This window comes from Symphalangus syndactylus, chromosome 20, assembly GCF_028878055.3.
Source record: "Symphalangus syndactylus isolate Jambi chromosome 20, NHGRI_mSymSyn1-v2.1_pri, whole genome shotgun sequence".
Lineage (NCBI taxonomy): Eukaryota > Metazoa > Chordata > Mammalia > Primates > Hylobatidae > Symphalangus > Symphalangus syndactylus.
Genome location: NC_072442.2, coordinates 45,668,660 through 45,691,674, shown reverse-complemented (window position 1 = coordinate 45,691,674; position 23,015 = coordinate 45,668,660). Strand labels below are relative to the sequence as shown.

The following is a 23,015-nucleotide window of genomic DNA, read 5'->3' as shown; positions in this document are numbered from 1 at the left end:
CCCTCCTTACCTTGAAAGCCTCCCTCCCTTTTCGCTTCTGAAAACCTGAGTCCTGGCCCCAGCTGGGCAAAGCGGCTCAGGCCTGTAATCCCAGCAGGAGGCCCAGGTAGGCAGATCACCTGAGTTCAGGAGTCTGAGACCAGCCTGGCCAACATGGTGAAACCATGTCTGTACTAAAAATACAAAAATTAGCCGGGCATGGTGGCACATGCCTGTAACCCCAGCTCTTCGGGAGGCTGAGGCAGAAGAATCGCTGGAACCTGGGAGGCGGAGTTGTGGTGAGCCAAGATCGCACCATTGCACTCCAGCCTGGGCAACAAGGGTGAAATTCAGTCTCAAAAAAAAAGGAAAGAAAGAAAAAAAGAAAACCTGAGTCCCTGTTCTTAGCAGGTGGTTGAAGAAGAGGCCTGGAAGCCGGAACTTCAGGGTTCTTCCCTCACTCATCCAGTTCCATCTCTGAATCTGGGAGCCTAGGTCCATTGTCCCCCTCTCCTAGTGTCAAGGACAGCAATTGGTAGGAAGCTGGCAGGACCAAGTAGACCCAAGGCCTGGAGGTCTCCTGAGAGGCCTTTCTTGGCCTTGAGGTGAAATAATTATATTAGCTACCACTTACGAGGTGCATAATAAGGGTCAGATACTGAGCCCAGGACTTTACATACATAATACACCATTTAATCCTCACAACCACCCTTTTTCCAAAGGACGCCAGGGGCTGCCACGTAGGCTATTTACCTAAAATCACCAGGTAGGATTGGCACGCAAGCCTTTTTAGTTTTTGTTCTTAATGAGACAGGGTCTTGCTCTGTCACCCACGCTGGAGTGCAGTGGCGCGATCTCAGCTCATTGCAGCCTTGACCTCCCAGGCTCAAGTGATCCTCCCGCCTCAGCCTCCTGAGTAGCTGGGACTACAGGTAAAAGCCACCACGCCAGGCTCTCCCTATGCTGCCCAGGCTTGTTCGGAACTCCGAGCTCAAGCGATCCTCTGGCCTCAACCTCCCAAAGTGCTGGGATTACAGACGTGAGCCACCGCGCCCGGCCGGCACGCAGGTCTTTAATTTCAGAATCTTCAACAGTCCAGCTTTAAACAATGTTGGGGGGCAGTATGGCAGATGGGGGGGTTGTGACTGTCTTCAGGTGTTAAGCTGGGAGGTACCCCTCAAGGCAGCACCCGCTCCCCAATCAGCCAAGCCCTCATCTCCCGGAAAGAGGGGCGCTGAGAGCAGGGGATGGGGGTAGAGGGTCGGGTAGGTGGTTAAGGGGTGCTTCTTTGGGGGCCTGGGCGGAGCCAGGGCGGGGCTTGGCGAGCCCAGGGGAGGCGCTGAGCCGGTGGCCCCGGCTCACAGGCCAAGATGGCTGTTAATTAAAGTGCTGGCACCAGCTCCTCTCTGCAAAGTTTGAAGCCGTTATTTTCCACTCCAGCGAAGCGGGGAGAATCCGGCTGGGCTGCTGACGGAGACGCCACACCGCGCCAGAGGAGCAGGCGCTTTTTCGGAGCGGGAGGCGGGGCGCCGTGCGGCTGCGAGCGCGCCTCTTGGATGCCCCGGCCGGGGCGGGGGTGGGTGGGCGCTCCCGCCCCATCCTTGGCCCCGGGCAGCCAGCCGCGGTGTGCCTGGAGGGCTCTGCGAGGGCTGTGGGTGGCGGGCGAGCCCCAGCGGCGTAGCAGAGTAGGGGCCCGCGTGCGAGCGTACTAGGGAGAAAGGGGTCCGTGCAAATCCCAGGCTGACGACCGCGCACGCGCTCCTCGGGTCACCAGCCCTGTCGCTCTTGGTGGGGCACACCGAGGAGACCGCCGTGGGGAACCGGGGGGCCGGATTGCCTGACAGCCGAGCGCTGAAGACTACTCTTCCTGAGCCTAGGGAGGTCTGGCTGCCCTGAGCCCCCTACCCCTGGGCTTTGGGCAGTAAACGGTACCTAGAGACTCCATCGCGCTGAGGTTAGAAGAGCCTGGAGTCAGGCTGCGAGTTTGAGTCCCAGCTCTCCCACTTATTAGTTGTGTGACTTTAAGCAAGTCTCTTAACTTCCCAGAGCCTCAGTTCTCCATCTGTAAAATTAAAATAATGTTGGACTTTACTTCTTTGGATTGATGTGAAGATCAACGGTGATCATGTATGTAAAACATTCAACACAGGGCCTAGCACAGAGTAAACCCTGAATAAATGCTACTTATTGAAATTTTTTAGCTCCCTCCTTGGTGGTGATGGGGTCACTCTAACCTGGCCTCAGCCATCAGTGCTTGGAGGGTCCTCTTTCACAGCCCCCTCGTTGGATGTCCCGTGTCCTTCTACTCCCAGCCCTGGATGAGGTGAGCGACCTCAACCTTGGGTAGGGAAGGCCAGGGAATCATTTTGCCCATGGTGAAGGGTCAACAGGGAGAATGTGAGCCGGGGAGGGAGACCTCTCGGGAGAGGAGAGGCTGGGATGTGATTCTTTAGCAGCCGGCCAGTCGCCTCCGAATGGCATAATCCTCCCCGGTGGGCCGGATAAAGGAGGGCGAAGGAGGAGCCGTGGAGCAGCCCGACCTGGGCCTCAGATAATGTGGCAAATATTTTGATGGAAGCAGACATGTTTCGGTTTATGCAACCTAAACACTTTGCTGCACTTGAGGAAGAGGAGAGCCTCCCACAGCCTGATGGGGAGAAGAGTTAGGGGGCAGCAGAGGAGGCTGGGGGGTGAGGGAGGAGGAGCTGAGGAGCTGGATGAGATCCACCCCTCATCCTGGAGGCTGGAAAAGGGGGTCACCTCTCAGGGACGTATTTGCATCTGTCAGCATGGAGAAATAACGTGGGGGTGCCCGCCTTTTTAGCATCCCCTTTTCTCCCTGGTCTAGAGGCAGAGATAAAGGGATTGAGCAGAGGGAGATGGAAGAAAAGGGCCCAGGAAAAAGCAGCCTGGCCACAGTTCGGTGAGGAAGCGGCAGAGGCGAGGAGGGGGTTGAAGCTCCTGCCCTCCCTCGGGGGACGCGGGTCCCGGAACAGTCAGAGCCAGAAAGGAGGAGGCGGCTGCCCTCTGGCTCTGCTGGGCCCCCGGACAGGCATTCATCCGATCTCTGGATCTCCCAGACGAGTGGTCTGCGAGGCCTGAGTGCCAAATGGTCCCCTCCGTATCCTCTTCTTCGCGTCATAACCCCCTTTCTCATCCTACCTTCCAGCTCTCTGCTCCGTCCTCCCCTCAATCGCTCTTTGTCCCCTGCAGACCCGGGCGCTATCCCCTCGCTTCCGCCCCCTGCGGGTCTTGGCCCGTCGCGACCCCAGTCCCTCTGTTTTCCTGGTGACCCTCGAAGCCTTTCCTCTCCCGATCCCCTCGGCGCTCTCTAGCTCTCCCTATGGCCCTCTCTCCCGTTCGCTCTTTGGTCCCTACTCTCCCCTTCCCTTGGAGCGCCTCTCGGGTCTCTCGGACCCCGGCCCCCACCCCATTTCCGAGTCTCGGTCTCCGCGTACTCAGTCTCTCCTTTCTCGGCTCCCGCCCGGCGTCTCCGCGACCCCGCCCCCTTCTGCCCCGCCCACCTCGAGGCGCCCGCAGCCCAATTAGGCGCCGGCCTCGCCCGCAGCCCCACCCCTCGTGAGCCCAGAGCCGCGCAGAGCAGGCGGGGCGGGGCCCGGCCGAGGGGGCGGTGGCCGGGGCGCGAGGAGGCGGGAGGAGCCAGGCGGGAGGCTGCAGGCGGGAGGCAGGAGGCGGCGGCCGCGGCTCTCAGTCCGGCAGCGCAGCAGGAGGGAGGCGCGAGGCAGGAGGCGGCGGCTGGGCTCCGCAGCGCAGCCAGCGCAGCGCGGCGCCCCGGGCCCGGCCCCATGCCCGCAGCCCCGCCGGACCGCCGTTGAGCGCGGGCGCCTAGCCCGCGCCCCCTGCCCGCCGGCACCATTGCCCCGACGGCGCGGCCGGGCGGCCCGGCGCTCCCCAGGCTCCGCGCGGGCCGAAAGACGCTGCTAGCGGCCGCCGCGGGCGTGGTGATGCTGCTGGTGCTGGTGGTGCTCATCCCCGTGCTGGTGAGCTCGGGCGGCCCGGACGGCCACTATGAGATGCTGGGCACCTGCCGCATGGTGTGCGACCCCTACCCCGCGCGGGGCCCCGGCGCCGGCGCGCGGACCGACGGCGGCGACGCCCTGAGCGAGCAGAGCGGCGCGCCCCCGCCTTCCACGCTGGTGCAGGGCCCCCAGGGGAAGCCGGGCCGCACCGGCAAGCCCGGCCCTCCGGGGCCTCCCGGGGACCCAGGTCCTCCCGGCCCTGTGGGGCCGCCGGGGGAGAAGGGTGAGCCAGGCAAACCGGGCCCTCCAGGGCTTCCGGGCGCGGGGGGCAGCGGCGCCATCAGCACTGCCACCTACACCACGGTGCCGCGCGTGGCCTTCTACGCCGGCCTCAAGAACCCCCACGAGGGTTACGAGGTACTCAAGTTTGACGACGTGGTCACCAACCTAGGCAACAACTACGACGCGGCCAGCGGCAAGTTTACGTGCAACATTCCCGGCACCTACTTTTTCACCTACCATGTCCTCATGCGCGGCGGCGACGGCACCAGTATGTGGGCAGACCTCTGCAAGAATGGCCAGGTGGGCCAGGCGGGGGCATGGGGCTGGGCTAGGGCCAGGGCACCCAGGGAGCCCGGGGCAAATGGGTACCTGATCGGAGTTGGCGGGGGCGCCAGGCGGACTCAGGTGGAGATCCCACCCCACAGCGGCCCCGCTTGGGCATCACGTGTGGGGATGGTCGGAGCCAGCGGACATCTCCGATCCTCAGTTCCTGGGTTCCCGCTCCAAGACAGACGCTGCTGGGCACCGTCTGGAACGCTGCTGGAAATGCGGGAAATGAACCCAACTAGTCAGAGCGCAGGGCTCCCAGGTGCACGGACTTGCCCTTGGGGGCTTGCCCCTTGGGAAGTGGATTCGGGCCGACACCAGCGGGCGATAAGGGGAGGGCAAGGATGGGCTCTGGCGCCTGGAATAGGGAGAAGCAGCATCCGCGCCCGCGGGCGCCTAGGCGCGTTGCCATGGGCGCAAGCGGAGAAGGCCGGCTGCAGGAAATGTTTGGGGCACAAAGGCAAAGGGAGCCCGGTGCTTAGAGCCCTGGCTGCAGTGCGTCCCCTGCCCTCGATAAGGGACCATTGGGCGGATCTGACACCCTTTGCAAAATCCGGGAGTTGGGGAGCTCTTTCCCACTGTAGCAGAGCTTCCCCAACAAGAAGGCAGCCTGGGGGGCGGGGGATTTTTTCCTCCTGAGGCCGGGGGGAAGAGATGGAAACTCCCCCTCCTCTTGGTCTCCCAGCTTCAGCCCCTCCTGACTCTGGAGTGTGTGGGGTCCTCTCCATTCTCCGTCCCTATCTCAGACGCTGCAGCTGGAAAGCTCTGAGTGTGTCGGGGACTCAGACGCTGCAGCTGGAAAGCGCTGAGTGTGTCGGGGACTCTGGTACCGGGACTCGCATGTGCGTGTAGCTCTCCTTGGAATGGCCGACCCCAGGCCCAACCTCCACCCAGCCCCGCCCTGGGGTGACAATTTTAGCCAGCTCTCTTGATACCACCTCCCTTCCCAGTGCTCTCACTCGTGGTGGCCTGTGGCCTGGGGGTGTGGTCAGGCTGATCATTCTCTTGGAAGAAGAGGACCACTGGTCAGAACTAAAGCTGAGCTAGAGGAAGTTGAGAAGGAATCTCTCACGATTAAGATACAAGACCTTGTTGGAACCCTTCCCACAGCAGCACTGCCCTGAGGCTCTGCCAGCCTGCGGGTCTGCAAGTCTTGGGGGCAGAGAGAGCGGCAGGCAGGGAAAGTGAGCAGATAGCCTGCCAGGTGCTTGTAAGTCAGCCCCTCTTCTCTTTCCTCTGCCTGGCTGCTGCCCCGTCAACACCTTTTCTCTGGTTTCTGCCTCTCCCCTGCCTCTTTCTTCTATTTTGCCGTTTCTTGTCCATCTCTCTCCTGTGTCTGCCTTTTCCATCTCTCCCTGGGTTTCTGGCCTCTCCTTCCCAGGTCTAACCCCACCCTTCTCTATTCCTTGTAAGTCTCTCTTTCCCACGTGTGTCAATCAGACATCCCTGTGTCTCTCCTCTTTGTCCTTGGTTCCTGACCAAATGGGAGGCCCCAGTATCCAGCAAAGGCTCATTCTGCAGACAGCCCCATGATTTCCCCTATTAATCACCAATAAGGGATGCAGCAATGTCACCTTCATCAATGGAATGTCTTCTTTTCCCAAAGAAGTTTGGGCTGACACAGAGCTGAGGTTTCAGGGGATTGGCAGCTTGCCTGGATAGGGAGCCAGTCATTGGGCCACAGGTTGGCCCTAGACCCTGCACCACCTCAGGAAGTCCCAGCAGGTCCCCAGAGATGAGGCAAGAAGGGGCCCCAGAGATGCTGTGTGCTTAGAATGGGGAACTTGCTTCAGTCACTGGGAGGTAAAACCATCTCAAAATCTCCTTTTCCCTCCAGCAGGGGCAGGGTGTTGACAGAGTCTGATGAACGGGTGCTCACTGGAGATGGGACCACAGGCTAGTAGGAAAAAAGGAGGTGGCTTTAACTAGGGGTTTCAAAGGCCCAGCACTTTAATAATTACTCAGACCAGCCCCCTCAAAAGAAAACCAGGAGAGGCTGGTCCTGGTGGCTCACGTCTGTAATCCCAGCACTTTGGAAGGCCGAGGCAGGTGGATCAACTGAGGTCAGGGGTTTGAGACCAGCCTGGCCAACACGGCAAAACACCATCTCTATTAAAAATACAAACATTAGGCCAGGCGCAGTGGCTCACGCCTGTAATCCCAGCACTTTGGGAGGCCGAGGCGAGTGGATCACGAGGTCAGGAGATCAAGACCATCCTGGCTAACACGGTGAAACCCTGTCTCTACTAAAAATACAAAAAAATTAGCCAGGTGTGGCGGCGGGTGCCTGTAGTCCCAGCTACTTGGGAGGCTGAGGCGGGAGAATGGCGTGAACCCGGGAGGCTGAGCTTGCAGTGAGCCGAGATCGCGCCACTGCACTCCAGCCTGGGTGACAGAGCAAGACTCTGACTCAAAAAAAAAAAAAAAAAAAAAACAAACATGAGCTGGGCATGATGGTGCATGCCTGTAATCCCAGTTACTCGGGAGGCTGAGGCAAGAGAATAACTTGAACCCAGGAGGCAGAGGTTGCAATGAGGTGAGATCTCGCCACTGTACTCTAGCCTGGGCAACAGAGTGAGACTCTGTCTCAAAAAAAAAAAAAAAAAAGGAAAGAAAAGAAAAGATAAAAACGAAAAGAGAAGAAAACCAGGAGAAATAGTGGGGCCTGTAGCCCCCCTCCCATGTCCTTTATGACTTCTTCCAAATTGCCCAAGAGACTCATTTGATCTCACTAGCCATCCCACTTGTTAGTTTTGAGCCGCTACTAGGAGCCAGATTTGAGGCTTTGTAGGAGTTCAGTCCACTTGCCCTCCAAGACCTCATGGCCTATGCAGGGGGAACATTTGTAACATACAATCACACACCCCAACGAGTACTGTGTTAAAGGTGGTCTGGGAGCCCAGTTGATGACTTTGGTCCCTAAATGTGTTGGCTGGGAGGGAGTGCTTCAGTAGGGCCTACCCTGGTGCAGACCAACCTGACGCAGGAGGAGAAGATGGTGAACATTGGTCCCCAAGGTGAGGAGATACCGCAAAGGGAAATATAAAAGGTCAAGTGTAGGGGAAAGCCAGCTCAGAGGTGGACAAGGACATTTAAATAAGCAGAGAAAAAAATGGCAGGACCGGACAATGGATGGGAACAAAAGAGAGAAGCTTGTATCTCCCGTGACTTCAGAACCAGGGGCCACCCTGAGCACTGCGCTTTTCCTTCCTGGCTTCCTGCCTGTAGAGAGGCTTCCAGAATTTCTGTAGGGAGGCAGAGCTGAATCTGGGCTCTGCCTCTTCTCCGGGCAAGTTTGGGATGGGGAGCGCCACCTTCATGCCTGGCACTGAGGCTTCCTCTGTCCTTATCTGAAGCCCACTGGCCCCAGTCCTTAGGGGTAGCCTTGCATCAACACCCCTGATGGCACCAAGCCCTGGCCATTAGGACGCGAGGAGCCTGGGGAAAGGACTCTGGGTTGGCAGTGGGGCCCTGGGTGTGGTGAGTTGCCTGCAGCTGCCTCCAAGATCCACAGTTCAGGTGGGTTGGAGAGGACACAAAATTAATAAACTGGGCAGGGGGCTTTGTGAGGATGTGCCAGGGCCTGTGGTCAGGGTGCTGCTTATCCAGGGTAGGAGGCTGTGGGGAGGTGAGTATCACCAATGGGTGAGGGGTTTGACAACAGAGTCTGAGTGTGGCGAGAGGTGCTGGCATGTATAAATTGAAGGTGGCGGTATAAAGACCTAAGAAGGCTAAGCACAGTGGCTCACGCCTGTAATCCCAGCACTGTGGGAGGCTGAGGCGAGTGGATCACCAGAGGTCAGGAGTTTGAGACCAGCCTGTCCAACATGGTGAAACCCTGTCTCTACTAAAAATACAAAAAAATATAGCCAGGTGTGGTGGTGGGTGCCTGTAATTCCAACTACTCGGGAGGCTGAGGTAGGAGAATCACTTGAACCTGGGAAGCGGAAGTTGCAGTAAGCTGAGATCGCACCACTGCACTCCATCCTGGGTGACAGAGCGAGACTCTGTCTCAAAAAAGTAAAACACCTAGGGAGATCAGCCTCTCCCCTGGTGGTGGCAGATGGCCCCCTGGCTATCCTCTCTGGCCCCTAATACCTTTCACAATACAAAGCACAGTGCCTGGCACAGTGGGAATGCAGTAAATGTGTGAAAATGCAAGTGTCCCCCATGAGCCAGGCTGGCTCCCCTGTGGGAGCCACATCTGTACACCCAAGACTCCAGCATTGATCTGAAGGCGGGAACATGTTTCCTGGACGCCCTCTCACCCGGTTCCCTTGGTCAGACCATTGCCTCAGTTTCCCCTCCTGGCAGCCCTTGAGGAGCTGATTCTACAGCGCTCCCTCATAACAAGGCCCAAACCTGCTTTCCTGCTTCCTTGGCAACCTCGTTTCCCCACACTTCCCCTTGGACCCCAGGAGGAACTGCAGGCCTCAACTGTCTCCAGTCAGGCAGAGAATTGGGACCCCTGGGTTCCATTGTTGGATCCCCCACCGTCTAAGGATGGAAGGGCATAAATTCTCTCTGCCTCTATGGATAATTAGGATAATTACGGCAACAATCATGGTGATGAATAAATAATAAACATAAGCATAACAGTTCTGATGCAGTCACATCACCAGGAGATTCCTGATGACAGATGACTCTGTTCCAATGGATTTGGCTATTAAGGAGCACACTGTTTTAATGAGTTAAGGCTAAATTAATCTGGGCAATGAAAATAATTGTTATTAGTAGTAATTTATTAGCAAAGATAATGAAATGCATGTGTAATAATAAATACTACCAGGATTAGGGCTCAGGGAACGATATAGAAGTTGGCTGTTTGCTTTCAGCTCTTCCCTAATAACTCAAAGCCCCATCAAGATCTAAATTTTTTTTTTTCTTCATCATCAGAAGACTTTTACAGAGGTGGCAGTGGTGAGGCAAAGTCTTCTCATCCATTTTCTAGAAAGAGAAACTGAGCTCCTTGGCAGACAGCATCTCCCCCCACATTTATTCCCTCCCACCTTTAACTAGACCAGTTTTCCCAGCTAAGCACACAAAGAGTTTCTTCTCAGGTTGGGAAGAAGAGGTTGAGGGAAAAGAAGGGGCTGGAGATGGGTTTTAAAGGGAGGCCCTCATGCAAATGTGTCAGGTCCTCTTCATTGCAGCATCACGGCTGAGTCAGCAGCTCTGGCACAGCTGACCTGCAGTGCTGCCTCCAGCCCAGGAGAGAGGATGGGCCCCTCCCCTAATTTGGCTTGGTTCTACCCAGACTTCAGCCCTGGGGGGTGGGATGGTGAGCTGCCTTCAGTGAAGGGACAGGATAGAGAAGGGCTGTGGAGAAACCTGGCTGACAGAACTCCACTCAGTGCAGCCTCCCCACACCACAAGCCACAGTCCTGGAGAGGGCGCTTCTCTTCCATGTCTCTACCCAGAATACCCTGGAGAGGCCGCGATCCTCAAACTCAGGCCTTATGTTTCCATACCTGTTAGAGGAATGTCTGTAGATCATTTGTTCACCACCACACAATCTCTCTCTCTCTCTCTCTTTTTTTTTTTTTTTTTTTGAGACTGAGTCTCACTATGTCACCCAGGCTGGAGTGCAGTGGCATGATCTCGGCTCACTGCAGCCTCCATTTCCCGGGTTCAAGTGATTCTCCTGTCTCAGCCTCCCCAGGAGCTGGGATTACAGGCGTGTGCCACTATGCCTAGCTAATTTTTGTATTTTTAGTAGAGATGGGGGGTCTCACCATGTTGGCCAGGCTGGTCTCGAACTCATGACCTCAAATGATCCACCTGCCTGGGCCTCCCAAAGTGCTGGGATTACAGGCATGAGCCACCATACCCAGCCACCACACAATCTCTTATGATTATAGTCAAAGCCCACAAAAGTGACAGCAGGCTCCAAGCCCAAATGCTGGTGCTCCCTTGACCCATTATCCTGCCTGTCCCTCCCCATCCCCCATCAAGGCAGGGACCAGCAAGGATGTCACATCAGACTGAGAATCCCAGAGGGAAGTAAGGCCTATATTCCCTTCTTCCCATCCAGTTCCTTTATACCACCCTGAGATGAGACAGGAGGAGCTACAATCCTCTTTGGGTGGGTAGTGACAGGTACATAGCTACAGCTCCATGGAGGCTGGCACCCAGGCCCCTTCTAAGCTCTGGGAGGGGAAAGCATTACCAGGCCTTCTGTTTCATTGCTGCAGCAGGAGAGACTCTGGAATGCACTTCAGACCAAAGAACTGGCCCTGGTTCCAGGGTGGCTGCTGACTGGCAGCCTGGCATTGGTCCAGCTGCCTGACCTGTGGGGCCAAGGTGTGCCCTTGTGTCCATCCACTGACATAAGATCCAGCGGGTGTGGCTGAAACGATGGCATCATTATGAAAGCAGAGAGGAAGGAATGATGAGAGTAGGGAAGGCCCTCCATTCCCTGGAGGTCCAGAGAATTCCTCTTTGCAAGGACAGGCTTCCAGGCTTCCTGGAGGTATTGAGGTTCTCAGCCAGCTGGATGGAATGCCCTATAAGAGTTAAGGAGGAAGACTCTGCCTTGACTCCCAATTCAGGCCCAGATCAGACCTGCCCTAGAAATCCAGGGCTCCTCTCTGCCCCTTTCCTGAAACAAGTTCTGTATGATTGGAAGGGGGCGGGGAGCGGGCGGGGAGCGGGTGGGTGGGGGGCGTGGCAGGGATGAGACGAGGCTGGAGGCCAGGTTTCAGAGTCTGCTGATCCTCCCCACGGGACTGCCTCACCTCCCTCCCTTCTCATCCTCCCTCCCCTCTCGCCCTCCCTCCCGTGTCCCCCACCCGCAGGTGCGGGCCAGTGCTATTGCCCAGGACGCGGACCAGAACTACGACTACGCCAGCAACAGCGTGATCCTGCACCTGGACGCCGGCGACGAGGTCTTCATCAAGCTGGATGGAGGCAAAGCGCACGGCGGCAACAGCAACAAATACAGCACGTTCTCCGGCTTCATCATCTACTCCGACTGAGCTCCCCACGTCTCCCTCCACCCACGTCCCTCACCCCCCGGGGTCCCCTCCGGGCGGGGCAGGCGATGACTCGCCCCTCGCCCACCCGCTCGCTGCCCGGCCCTCCCCGGCTATGACGCCCCCGGCCTGCGCTCAACACCGCCTGGGCCACAGCTAGGCCCTCCCGCCGGCTCGCTGCAGAGCCGGGCCCAGCGCGCCCTGTCCCCGTGCCTGGGAGCCGGGGTTGACCGCCCCCGCCCGGCCCGCGCTATATATTTGTACAATAGGACTGTTTACTGCCCACCTCCGCCTGCCAGCCCACCCCAGCCTGGGGAGAGGTCGCGGCGGCGGGGTTGCTTCCTGAGCTCTGAGATGAGCTGCCCTCGGCTCCCTCCGGGGTGGCGCGCCCGGGGGAGGGGGGAGTTGGGGGCTGGATAGCTTCCCAGCACCCTCAGAGCCCCCGCCCGGCTGTGCCCCGTCTGACCAAAGCTATAATAAAAACATTTTCACCCCGCGGGGGTTTCAGTCTGTGCCCTGGGGAGGGCTGCGGGAGGGGACGGCGGACCGTGCCCTCCTCCAGATTAGGAAGGGGTCTGGTGGAAGTTTCTAGGGGAAACCAGGTGCCAGAGCCAGAGCTGCTCCAGGAAGAAGTTGCCAAAGGGCCTAAAGCCCACCACAACCCAAGTGGGCCTGGGCAGCTGGGATGGGAAGCAGCCCAGTTCCTTCATCATCTTCCAAGACGGAGTCTCACTCTGTCGCCAGGCTGGAGTGCAATGGCAAGATCTCGGCTCACTGCAACCTCCGCCTCCCGGGTTCAAGCGATTCTCCTGCCTCAGCCTCCCCAGAAGCTGGGAATACAGTCGCACACCACCGTGCCCAGCTAATTTTTGTATTTTTAGTAGAGATGGGGTTTCACCATGTTGGCCAGGCTGGTCTCGATCTCCTGACCTCGTGATCCGCCTGCCTCAGCCTCCCAAAGTGCTGGGATTACAGGCGTGAGCCTCGCTGAAAGGCATCAGCATTCCACAGGCACAGGTGATCTTTAAACTGGGAGACCTAGGTCCGGCCCTGGGCCACCGTGTATGATCCTGGGCAAGTCACTTCTTTCAACTCAATTTAGGATTAGTGACAGCCATAGAAAGGAACATCCTTTGGACTAAAGGCTAGCTGACCTAGGTCTACGCACTTGACCTCTGTGCCTTGGTTTCCTCATCAATAAACGTAGGAGACCTACCTCACTTGATTGAGGATTAGTGAGGAATATTGTTCTGTGCTCAATAAACATAGCTTTTATTATTTATCTATAACTTGCAAAATGCTTTCAAGTATGTCATCTCAAGTTTTCCAAACAGCCCTGGAAGGTTAGACCTAGATTTTATTCTTGCAGGGAGGTTAAATATCTTGCTTACATAGTTTCTAAATTCCGTGATTGCACTTGAAAATCCAAGACATGGCCACGCACGGTGGCTCACACTTGTAATCCCAGCACTTTGGGAGGCCGAGGTGGGAGGATCACCGGAGGTCAGGAGTTTGAGACCAGCCTGGCCAACATGGTGAAACCCTGTCTCTACTAAAAATACAAAAATTAGTTAGGCGTGGTGGCAGGCACCTGTAATCCCAGCTACTTGGGAGGCTGAGGCAGGAGAATCGCTGGAATCCTGGAGGCGGAGGTTGCAGTGAGCTGAGATCACGCCATTGCGCTCCAGCCTAGGCAACAGAGCAAGACTCCATCTCAAAAAAAGAAAAAAATAAAGAAAGAAAATCCAAGACATACCAAGTCCCCTTACTCCACATCCTCACTTCCTATAACTGGGGGCCATGTCACACAGGGCATTTCTAGATAACAACAGCTAATACTGAGAGAGCACCCACTATATGTCAGGTACTATGTAAGAACTTTATAAATATTATCTCATGGATATGTGTGCAGGGGTGGGCAGTAGATCTACAGGAAATTATCTCATGCCCTTTAAAATTATGCTGTTATTTTATCCATTTTAGGTGAGGAAACTGAGGCTCAGAGAGGTTAAGCAACTTGCCAAGATCACAGAGCTAAAAACAGGCAAATGCCAGTATTTGAACCAAAGATAATGCTCTTACCTGGTACACCATATTTCAGAGTTGGGATCTCCAAAGCAGATCTGAGGATGGCACCGGGGCAGCCTGAGCCCAGCCCTTCCACTCCCACTCCAACCCTGCAGAGGCCTGATGTATTTACAAGCATCTGCCCTGGGCGGCAGCCATGGAGTGAGCCGCTTGGAGAATCCCAAGTCTCTACATTGAAGAAAGGTCCCATCTGGCTTCCCCTCCCCAGTCTAGCTCAGCTGGAGAGACAGGAAGGAGGGGTGGCCTCCCTCCTGGCCAGGCCTCATGTATAGACCCTTGTGGTGGCTGGCAGACTTGAATGACTTTCTTTATCCTCCTTTCTCTTCCCTACTTCCCCCACTGCCAGCTGTGGCCATTTAATAAAATTAGCTTAATGCTTGTTCCTTCCCTGTGGGGTCTGGAGATTGAAATCTGCGGGTCCCCACAAACCCAATAAAACCCCTGGCAGGTCTGGCTGGAATGAGAGCCTCAGTGGGAAGAGTGATTAGATTAGAAGGCACTCCTCTGGCCCCCCAGTGCTGCCCACAGCCCCGGGTTCTCTAATGGCCATTTGGGCCTGGAATTACCCAGACACCACACCTGAGGGCCTCCCCACCTTTCCCAGAGGCCACTGGGACTGATCCATGACCTCTGTTACAAGAAAAGCCATGTTAATCTTTTCTGTAGTGCGTGCAGGCTGGTTGGCTGGCTGGCTGGCTGGCCTGGTTTCTTTTCTTTCCGGTAACTTGACAATCCTCATGTCATTTTGAGAGATGGGGCTAACATCTCCATTTTGTAGGTGAAGAAATCATAGTCTGAAGAAGATTCGTGACTTGCCCACGGTCATGCAGTAACGCTATGGCACAGCTGGGGCTGGACTGAAGCCAAGGACTTTTTTGACCTTTGAAGGGCACCAGGAGTGTCCTGAAGTGCCAGCTTGCCTGCTGCTTGTCACTCAAGCCACATCCCAGTTGCAGGGGAACCTTCTAGGGAAATGCTCCCCATCAAACAGGGGCTCATCAAGGGCAAATCTATTTTTTTCCTCAGACTTGGGACACCTGAGGGCAAAGACTGTATCTCCATCATCAGTTTGGGAAGCTTCTTAAAGGTAAGACGCATATCTTCTCCATCAGACTAGGGGACCTCAAAGACAAAGATTGTGTTTTCTCTTCAAATGGTCAGCTCCTTGAGGGTGGGGTGTATATCTCCACCCAGACCAGGGATCTGGGGATTCCTAGATGCAAAGACTGCTTCCATGAGTGGTTCTGAGGGGTAGATACTGTGCTTTTCCTTTTCTTTCTTTTTTCTTTTCTTTCTTTCTTTTTTTTTTTTTTTTTTGCTAGAGTCTTGCTCTGTCACCCAGGCTGGAGTGCAGTGGCACGATCTCGGCCCACTGCAACCTCCACCTCCAGGGTTCAAGAGATTCTCCTGCCTCAGCCTTCCAAGTAGCTGGGACTACATGTGTGCACCACCATGCCTGGCTAATTTTTGTATTTTTAGTAGAGACAAGATTTCATCATGTTGGCCAGGCTGGTCTCGAACTCTTGGCCTCAAGTGAGCTGCCCATCTTGGCCTCCCAAAGTGCCGGGATTACAGTCATGAGCCACTGCGCCTGGCCGATACTGTGCTTCTTCTATTAAACTAGGACTTTCTGAGAAAGGGACAGTCTCCACCCCCAGACTGGGGGCTGCCTGAAGGACAGATTGTCTTCTTATCTAACTGTGAGTTCTCTGAGAGCAGAGGCTGTGTCTGTTTTTTCTAGTGGGGGCTCCCTGAAAGCAGGGCATTTATCTCCCCCTTCCTTAGTCAGGGTTCTTTTCTGGCACAGGAATATTCCAGGGGGCAGGGCTGTGTGGGTGGTGGGAAGGAGCTGGACAGACAGAACGGCATGTCTACTCTGGAGGAGAAGCAACAAACCTCCCCAGGCTGCCTCCCCTTTAGGAATATGTGTGATTAATTAATGAATAATGTCCCTGCCAGGAGGGTTGTGAGGACGGAGGTGCCCCTGGAGCTCTCCCACACGAGAAATGGCAGGCCATCCTGTGCGGAGGCAGCCACCAGCCCTAGGAGCTGGTGCTGCCCTGGTTTCTAAGGTTATGGGGACCAGAGGGGGCAGTGGGCCCACTGCTGGGGGCTGCCCTAATTGGATGACTTTGCAGGAAGGCCAGGCAGGTGTGCCCAGCTCTCCACTTCAGCTTGCTACAGACACATCCGCCATGGTGAGGTCTAGGGGTTAATTGCCTCCCGCCTCACTCCTGGTAACCAATATTTCATTTACTGCTTAGAGGGGAGCTGCCCAGAGAATCAATCCTGGACAAGCATCCAGGAGACAGGGGAACTGGGGAGGCCCAGGAGCTGTTTCCTGGAGGAGCTCTGAGCATCAGAGGAGGAGGCAGGAGGCAGAGACCTAGAGAAGGCGGCCAATTGCTCAAAGCTGCTCTGGGTCTCATCTGAGTTCTGCTGACCCTGACAACAGCTCCAGGACCCCCAAGGGCTAGGTGAAAGTTCCAGGGGTCCAGAGGCCGCACCACCCCAGCTAGCTGTGTGGTTGCCCACGCCCTGATTCCTTCTGCATTTATTTATGTGGATGCCCCCCAGACAAAACTGTAGCAGGTTAGATGCTGTTAATAAGGTTATTTTCACACATGATGACAATATATTTGAAAAGCGGAACTGAAGGTGTGAGTTCCTCACTCCTTTCTAGGTAATAAACCTTAAAATCCTACAAATGAGGTGATAATAAAGTGGAAGTGAAAAGCGTACACATGTTTGGAACTGGAAGGGATTGGAAGGGATACTGAGAGGGGTCAGCTGGGGGCTGGAGAAAGGGGCCAGAGGGCTACCTACCCCATGCTCTCCATTCATTTGTGCCGTCTGCCAAAATTAAGAATCAATGCCACAGAATGGCCACTCCCATTATGCAGCTCAGAAACACTAAGACCCAGAGAGGAAGCCAAAGTTGACTGGGTTGGTTCAGGGCAGAGCTAGAAAAGGAGACAGCAGGACCCAGTGGACACGCAGGAAATGAAGACAGAAGAACTGGGTTCGGCCGGGTGCAGTGGCTCACGCCTGTAATCCCAGCACTTTGGGAGGCCAAGGCGGGTGGATCACTTGAGGTCAGGAGTTCGAGACGAGCCTGGCCAACATGGTGAAACCCTGTCTCTACTAAAAATACATAAATTAGCCAGGCATGGTGGTGCACACCTGTAATTCCAGCTACTCCAGAGGCTGAGGCAGAAGAATTGCTTGAACCCGAAGAGGGGTGGAGGTTGCAGTGAGCCAAGTTCATGCCACTGTACTCCAGCCTGGGCGACAGAGCAAAAATAAAAAAGGCAGGGCACAGTGGCTTGCGCCTGTAATCCCAGCACTTTGGGAGGCCAAGACGGGTGGATCACCTGAGGCCAGGAGTTCGAGACCAGCCTGGCCAACATGGTGAAACCCCATCTCTACTAAAAATACAAAAATTAGCTGGGCATGGTGATGGTTGCCTGTAATCCCAGCTACTCAGGAGGCTGAGGGAGGAGAATTGCTTGAACCTAGGAGACAGAGGTTGCAGTGAGCCGAGATCATGCCATTGCACTCCAGCCTGGGCAACAAGAGTAAAACACTGTCAAGAAAGAGAAGAAAGAAAGAAAAGAAAGAAAAGAAAGAAAGGAAAGAAAGAAAGAAAGAAAGAAAGAAAGAAAGAAAGAAAGAAAGGAGAGAAAAAAGAAAGAAAGAAAGAAAGAAAGAAAGAAAGAAAGAAAGAAAGAAAGAAAGAAAGAAAGAAAGAACCCAGATTGGGAATGATTATATGGGGGATTTTAGAAAGAAAGAAAGCTAAGTGTGGTGGCTCACGCCTGTAATCCCAGCACTTCATGAGACTCAGGCAGGAGGATCACTTAAAGCCAGGAATTTGAGACCAGCCTGGGTGGCAAAGCAAGACCTCGTCTCTACAAAAAAGTTATTTAAATTAGCCAGGCATGGTGGCGCAAGCCTGTATTCTCAGCTCCTCAGGCGTCTGAGGTGAGAGGACCACTTGAGTCCAGGAGTTCGAGGCTGCAGTGAGCTATGATAGTGCCGCTGCACCCCAACCTGGATGACTCTGTTAAAAATAAAAATAAAAGAAAGAAAGAAACTACCCAGAGAGCAGCTTCTTCAGGGGATGGGGCTCTTGCCTCTTCCCAGATGATGAAAGTAAAATTTGAGGGCTCCTTCCCAGGCCCTCAAGGCACAGGCCTTTGCTCCTTGAGTGGTAAGCACTGGCCTGGACTAGGAAAACTGCCTGGGCTAGGATAGTTACAGACCTCTCCCTGCCTCACCAGAGCCAGATATGTGTCTGCTAGGCCCTTGCCTACTCTGTTGCCTGCAGAATGCCTGCTCATTCTTTTTGTTGTTGTTTTTGTTGTTGTTGTTGTTGTTGTTGTTGAGTCTCGCTCTGTCACCCAGGCTGGAATGCAATGGTGCAATCTCAGCTCACTGCAACCTCCACCTCCCGGGTTCAAGTGATTCTCCTGCCTCAGCTTCATGAGTAGCTGGGATTACAGGCGCCCACCACCATGCCCAGCTAATTTTTGTATTTTTAGTAGAGATGGGGTTTCACGAGGTTAGCCAGGCTGGTCTCGAACTCCTGACCTCAGGTAATCCACCCACCTCGGCCTCCCAAAGTGGGCCACCGCGCCCGGCCATGCCTGCTCATTCCTTAAACCCCAGGCATATTGCCTGCTCTTTCATGAAGCCTTTCTGCATTCCCGCAGCAGATCTCTCTCCAAAGGCTCCAAAGCCTCCAAGGCTGGACTGAGCATCTTCCAAGTAGGGCTGTCTCACTCAGTACTGTAACACTGTGCCTGCCACATAATGGCTATTCTACCGTAAGAGCAGTTGTGTCACCATCTCTCACTCTCCTTAAACTTTCACCTTTCTCTGCTGTGATGGATGCTGCGGTGCACTGCCCAGGTTTCCTTCAGAACTGAAGGATCTTGTCCCCGAACTCCGGAGACTGCTGCCAGCAGATGGCTCTTAGCTACCAGCCTCCTTTCGGGATTTCCCCTGCTGATGTGAGCTGCCTTCCTCAACGTCCTGCCCCTTTCTCAGAGCAGCCTGCTTCCCATAACTGATCAGCATGGATTTTATCTGCCTGGCCCTCCACCCCCCTACTCAGGGCAGCTCTGAAGTGTCTTCCCCGCTTCAGAGTTCCCAGTTCAACTTCTCCCTCTGCCCAATCCTGTTTCCTTCTCTTCCACAGGTATTAATTTGGCCAGGTGCAGTGGCTCATGCCTGTAATCTCAACTTTGGGAGGCCAAGGTGGGAGGACTGCTTGAGCCCAGGCAACACAGTGAGATCCCTGTCTCAAAAAAAAAAAAAAAAAGTAGCCAGGCATGATGGTGTGTGCCTGTGGTCCCAGCTATTCGGGAGGCTGAGGTGGGAGGATCACTCGGGCCTGGGAGTTCAAGGCTACAGTGAGCAATTGCCACTGCACTCCAGTCTGGGCGACAGAGTAAGACCCTGGCACAAAACAAAACACAGGTGTTAATTCCAAGAGCACTCTCCAATAAACTTCCTGCACCCTGATCTCTGTCCCAGGGTCTCTCTAAGAGGACTCAACCTGTGAGACCTACCCCAGTCTCATTCATTCACTGATTCCTTCAGCCAATATCTATTGAGTACCTGCAGATAGATAGATCTGCAGGCCCAGCAGCAAGGGCAGGAGATGGAGTGTAAAGGTGCCTACCCAATGGGTGATCACATGTCCTACCCCACAGAGAAGCCAGAAGTCACAAGAGACAGCCTCCATCAACTTTCCACCATAAAATCACAAACTTCCCTGAACCTGTGCCCCTCCTCTTCACCTTTCTTGCTTTCATGGAAGATGCTCTGTCTGCATCCTATGCCCTCCCACCGGGGTGACCAGCTTGTCCTTGTTTGTCCAGGACTGTCCCAGTTTAAAACTGAAAGTCCTATGAAACCCCTCAGTCTCAGCCAGACGAATTGGGATGGTTGAAAAATATTGGCAAAAGTCTCCAGCCTTTTTGGGGACTTCACTTAATTGATAACCACACCTCTTGATTTATATATATATATATATATAAAATATATTTTTTGAGACATGGTATTGCTCTGTTGCCCAGGCTGGAGTGCAGTGGCATGATTATAGCTTACTGAAGCCTCCAATTCCTGGGCTCAGATGATCCTCCTGCCTCAGCCTCCCAAGTAGCTGGGACTGCAGGGCATGTGCCACCACACCAGGCTAATTTTTCTTTTTTTAAAAATTTCTTTTTTAGCCGGGCGCGGTGGCTCACGCTTGTAATCCCAGCACTTTGGGAGGCCGAGGCGGGCGGATCCCGAGGTCAGGAGATCGAGACCACGGTGAAACCCCGTCTCTACTAAAAATACAAAAAATTAGCCGGGCGTGGTGGCGGGCGCCTGTAGTCCCAGCTACTCAGAGAGGCTGAGGCAGGAGAATGGCGTGAACCCGGGAGGCGGAGCTTGCAGTGAGCCGAGATCGCGCCACTGCACTCCAGCCTGGGTGACAGAGCGAGACTCTGTCTCAAAAAAAAAAAAAAAAAAAAAAAAAAATTTCTTTTTTAGAGATGGGGGTCTCACTATATTGCCTAGGCTGGTCTCTGTCTCCTGGCCTCAAGCAAGCCTCCTGCCTTGGCCTCCCAAAGTGCTGGAATTATAGCCATGAACCACCACACTCAGCCCAGCTGCTCATTGTATATTGGCTCCTTCCCATCATCATTTAAAACTCTACTATCCTTAAAACTCCTCCCTTGAGGCCGGGCGCAGTGGCTCACACCTGTAATCCCAGCACTCTGGGAGGCCAAGGTGGGTGGATCACCTGAGGTCAGAAGTTCAAGACCAGCCTGACCAACATGGAGAAACTCCATCTCTACTAAAAATACAAAATTAGCCAGGCATTGTGGTGCATGCCTGTAATCCCACCTACTCAGGAGGCTGAGGCAGGAGAATCGCTTGAACCCAGGAGGCAGAGGTTGCAGTGAGCCGAGATCATGCCATTGCACTCCATCATGGGCAACGAGAGCAAAACTCCGTCTCAAAAAAAAAAAAAAAAAGTCCTCCCTTGACCCTACACCCCTCTTACAGCTACTACTTCATTTCTCTGCTCCGCTTGACAGCCAAATTACCTTAAAAGTTGTTACAACGTCCTTATATCCCACTGTCATCTGGCTGTTGTCACTCCTCTGAAGCTGCTCCTGTCAAGAGCACCCTAGGCCAGGCATAGTGGCTCATGTCTGTAACCCCAGCACTTTGGGAGGCAGCGGTGGGCGTATGGCTTGCACTCAGGAGTTCAAGACCAGCCTGGGCAACATGGTGAAACCCCCATCTCTTAAAAAAAAAAAAATTAGCCAGGAATGGTGGAGTGCACCTATGGTCCCAGCTACTTGGGAGGCTCGAGTGGGAGAATCACTTGAGTCCAGGAGGTGGAGATTGCAGTGAGCTGAGATCATACCACTGCACTCCAGCCTGGGTGACAGAGCGAGACCCTGTCTCAAAAAAAAAAAAAAAAAAAAAAAAAGCCACCCATGACCTCTTGTTAAACCAAGTGGATACTTGATTCAAGGACCTTTTAAAATTGGCCTATATCCAAAGTAGGCCAGGCGCGGTGGCTCATGTCTGTAATCCCAGCACTTTGGGAGGCTGAGGTGGGCAGATCACGAGGTCAGGAGTTCAAGACCACCCTGGCCAATATGGCAAACCCCGTCTCTACTAAAACTACAAAAATTGGCCAGGCATGGTGGTTTGTGCCTGCAGTCTCAGCTATTTGGGAGGCTGAGGCAGGAGAATCGCTTGAACCCAGGAGGCGGAGATTGTAGTGAGCTGAAATCGCGCCACTGCACTCCAGCCTGGATGAAAGGGCTAGACTCCGTTTCAAAACAAAACAAAACAGGGCCAGGCGCGGTGACTCACGCCTGTAATCCCAGCATGTTGGGAGGCCGAAGTGGGCAGATCACGAGGTCAGGAGATTGAGACCATCCTGGCTAACACAGTGAAACCCCGTTTCTACTAAAAATACAAACAATTAGCCAGGCGTGGTGGCACACGCCTGTAGTCCCAGCTACTCGGGAGGCTGAGGCAGGAGAACAGGAGAATCACTTGAACCTGGGAGGTGGAGGTTGCAGTGAGTGGAGATCACGCCACTGCACTCCAGCCTGGGTGACAGAGTGAGACTCTGTCTCAAAAAAATTAATTAATTAATTTAAAAAAAACCACAAAATAGCTAATGCCACACTGTGGTGCAAAGGCTCTGCAATGATAAGGGTACAGCAAAACCTCTGCAATGATAAGGGTACAGGTGGGAGGATGGAAGGATGTGCCTTCCCTCTGCTTCCTTTGAGCACCTGGGGTCGGTGGTCTCAGAACTCACAGGTAGTGAGATGTCCACACACTTCCTAAGAAGACAGAGCCTGCTGCCTTTCACACCCCAGTCATATCAGCCTAGAATCACCTTCTGCCTCCACACAAGAAAAAAATTTTGCACCCCGTCCTCAAGTTAGGGTTCTAGGCCTTGAAATTCTTGTTGGGCCATTTCCAAACCAATCTCCCCTTATCAGCATCTGTGGGGTAGGCCCCAGAAAATTTCCATTTGTGTTCACTAAGGTGGGCCTGGCCAGGCCCTACCAAGACCTCTCAGCACTATTCGGCAAGGTTGACCCTCTCACCTGTGAGATTGTCTTCCCTTGTCTTCTGAGATCCAAGGAACAGCCTCCCCTGCCAGGCAAGCTCCCAAACTCCCTTCAGCCTTCAGCTAGCATGCCACTCCCCAGCCCCGTTTCCCCCTGCATGTTCTCATTATAGTCTGTGTCTCACATCATTGTTCCTCCTTAATTGTCTAATTTCCTCCATAGGCTGCAAGCTCCACGAGGCTAGGAGGAGGGTGTTGATTACTGAGCAGCCTATTCTCTGAGCCTACCTGTCTCATATTAGTAAGTAGTTGTTGAATAAATGAATATGAGAACACCCATTACCATTTTATTGAATGTCAGCAAGGTGCTTTACCTACATTTTTTTTCTAATCTTTATAACAAGCTAAGTATTCTTTTTTTTTTTTTTTTTTTGAGACGGAGTCTCGCTCTGTCGCCCAGGCTGGAGTGCAGTGGCGCTATCTTGGCTCACTGCAAGCTCTGCCTCCCGGGTTCATGCCATTCTCCTGCCTCAGCCTCCCGAGTAGCTGGGACTACAGGCACCCGCCACCACGCCCGGCTAATTTTTTTGTATTTTTAGTAGAGACAGGGTTTCACCGTGGTCTTGATCTCCTGACCTCGTGATCCGTCCGCCTCGGCCTCCCAAAGTGCTGGGATTACAAGCGTGAGCCACCGCGCCCAGCCCATAACAAGCTAAGTATTCTTTTGTTCCCTATTTTATAACTCCAAAAACTGAGGCTCCGAGAGACTTGGTGACTTAC

At 54.3% G+C, this 23,015-nt stretch overlaps 1 protein-coding gene across 1 annotated transcript; it reads left to right on the top strand.

The window, feature by feature from the left end:
• Positions 1-3,647: 3,647 nt before the first annotated feature.
• Positions 3,648-12,038, top strand: C1QL1 (complement C1q like 1). Its single transcript, XM_055257746.2, has 2 exons — positions 3,648-4,541; positions 11,366-12,038. Exons 1-2 carry the CDS (start codon positions 3,945-3,947, stop codon positions 11,543-11,545), a joined length of 777 nt encoding a protein of 258 aa, XP_055113721.1. The 5' UTR covers positions 3,648-3,944; the 3' UTR covers positions 11,546-12,038.
• Positions 12,039-23,015: the final 10,977 nt, after the last annotated feature.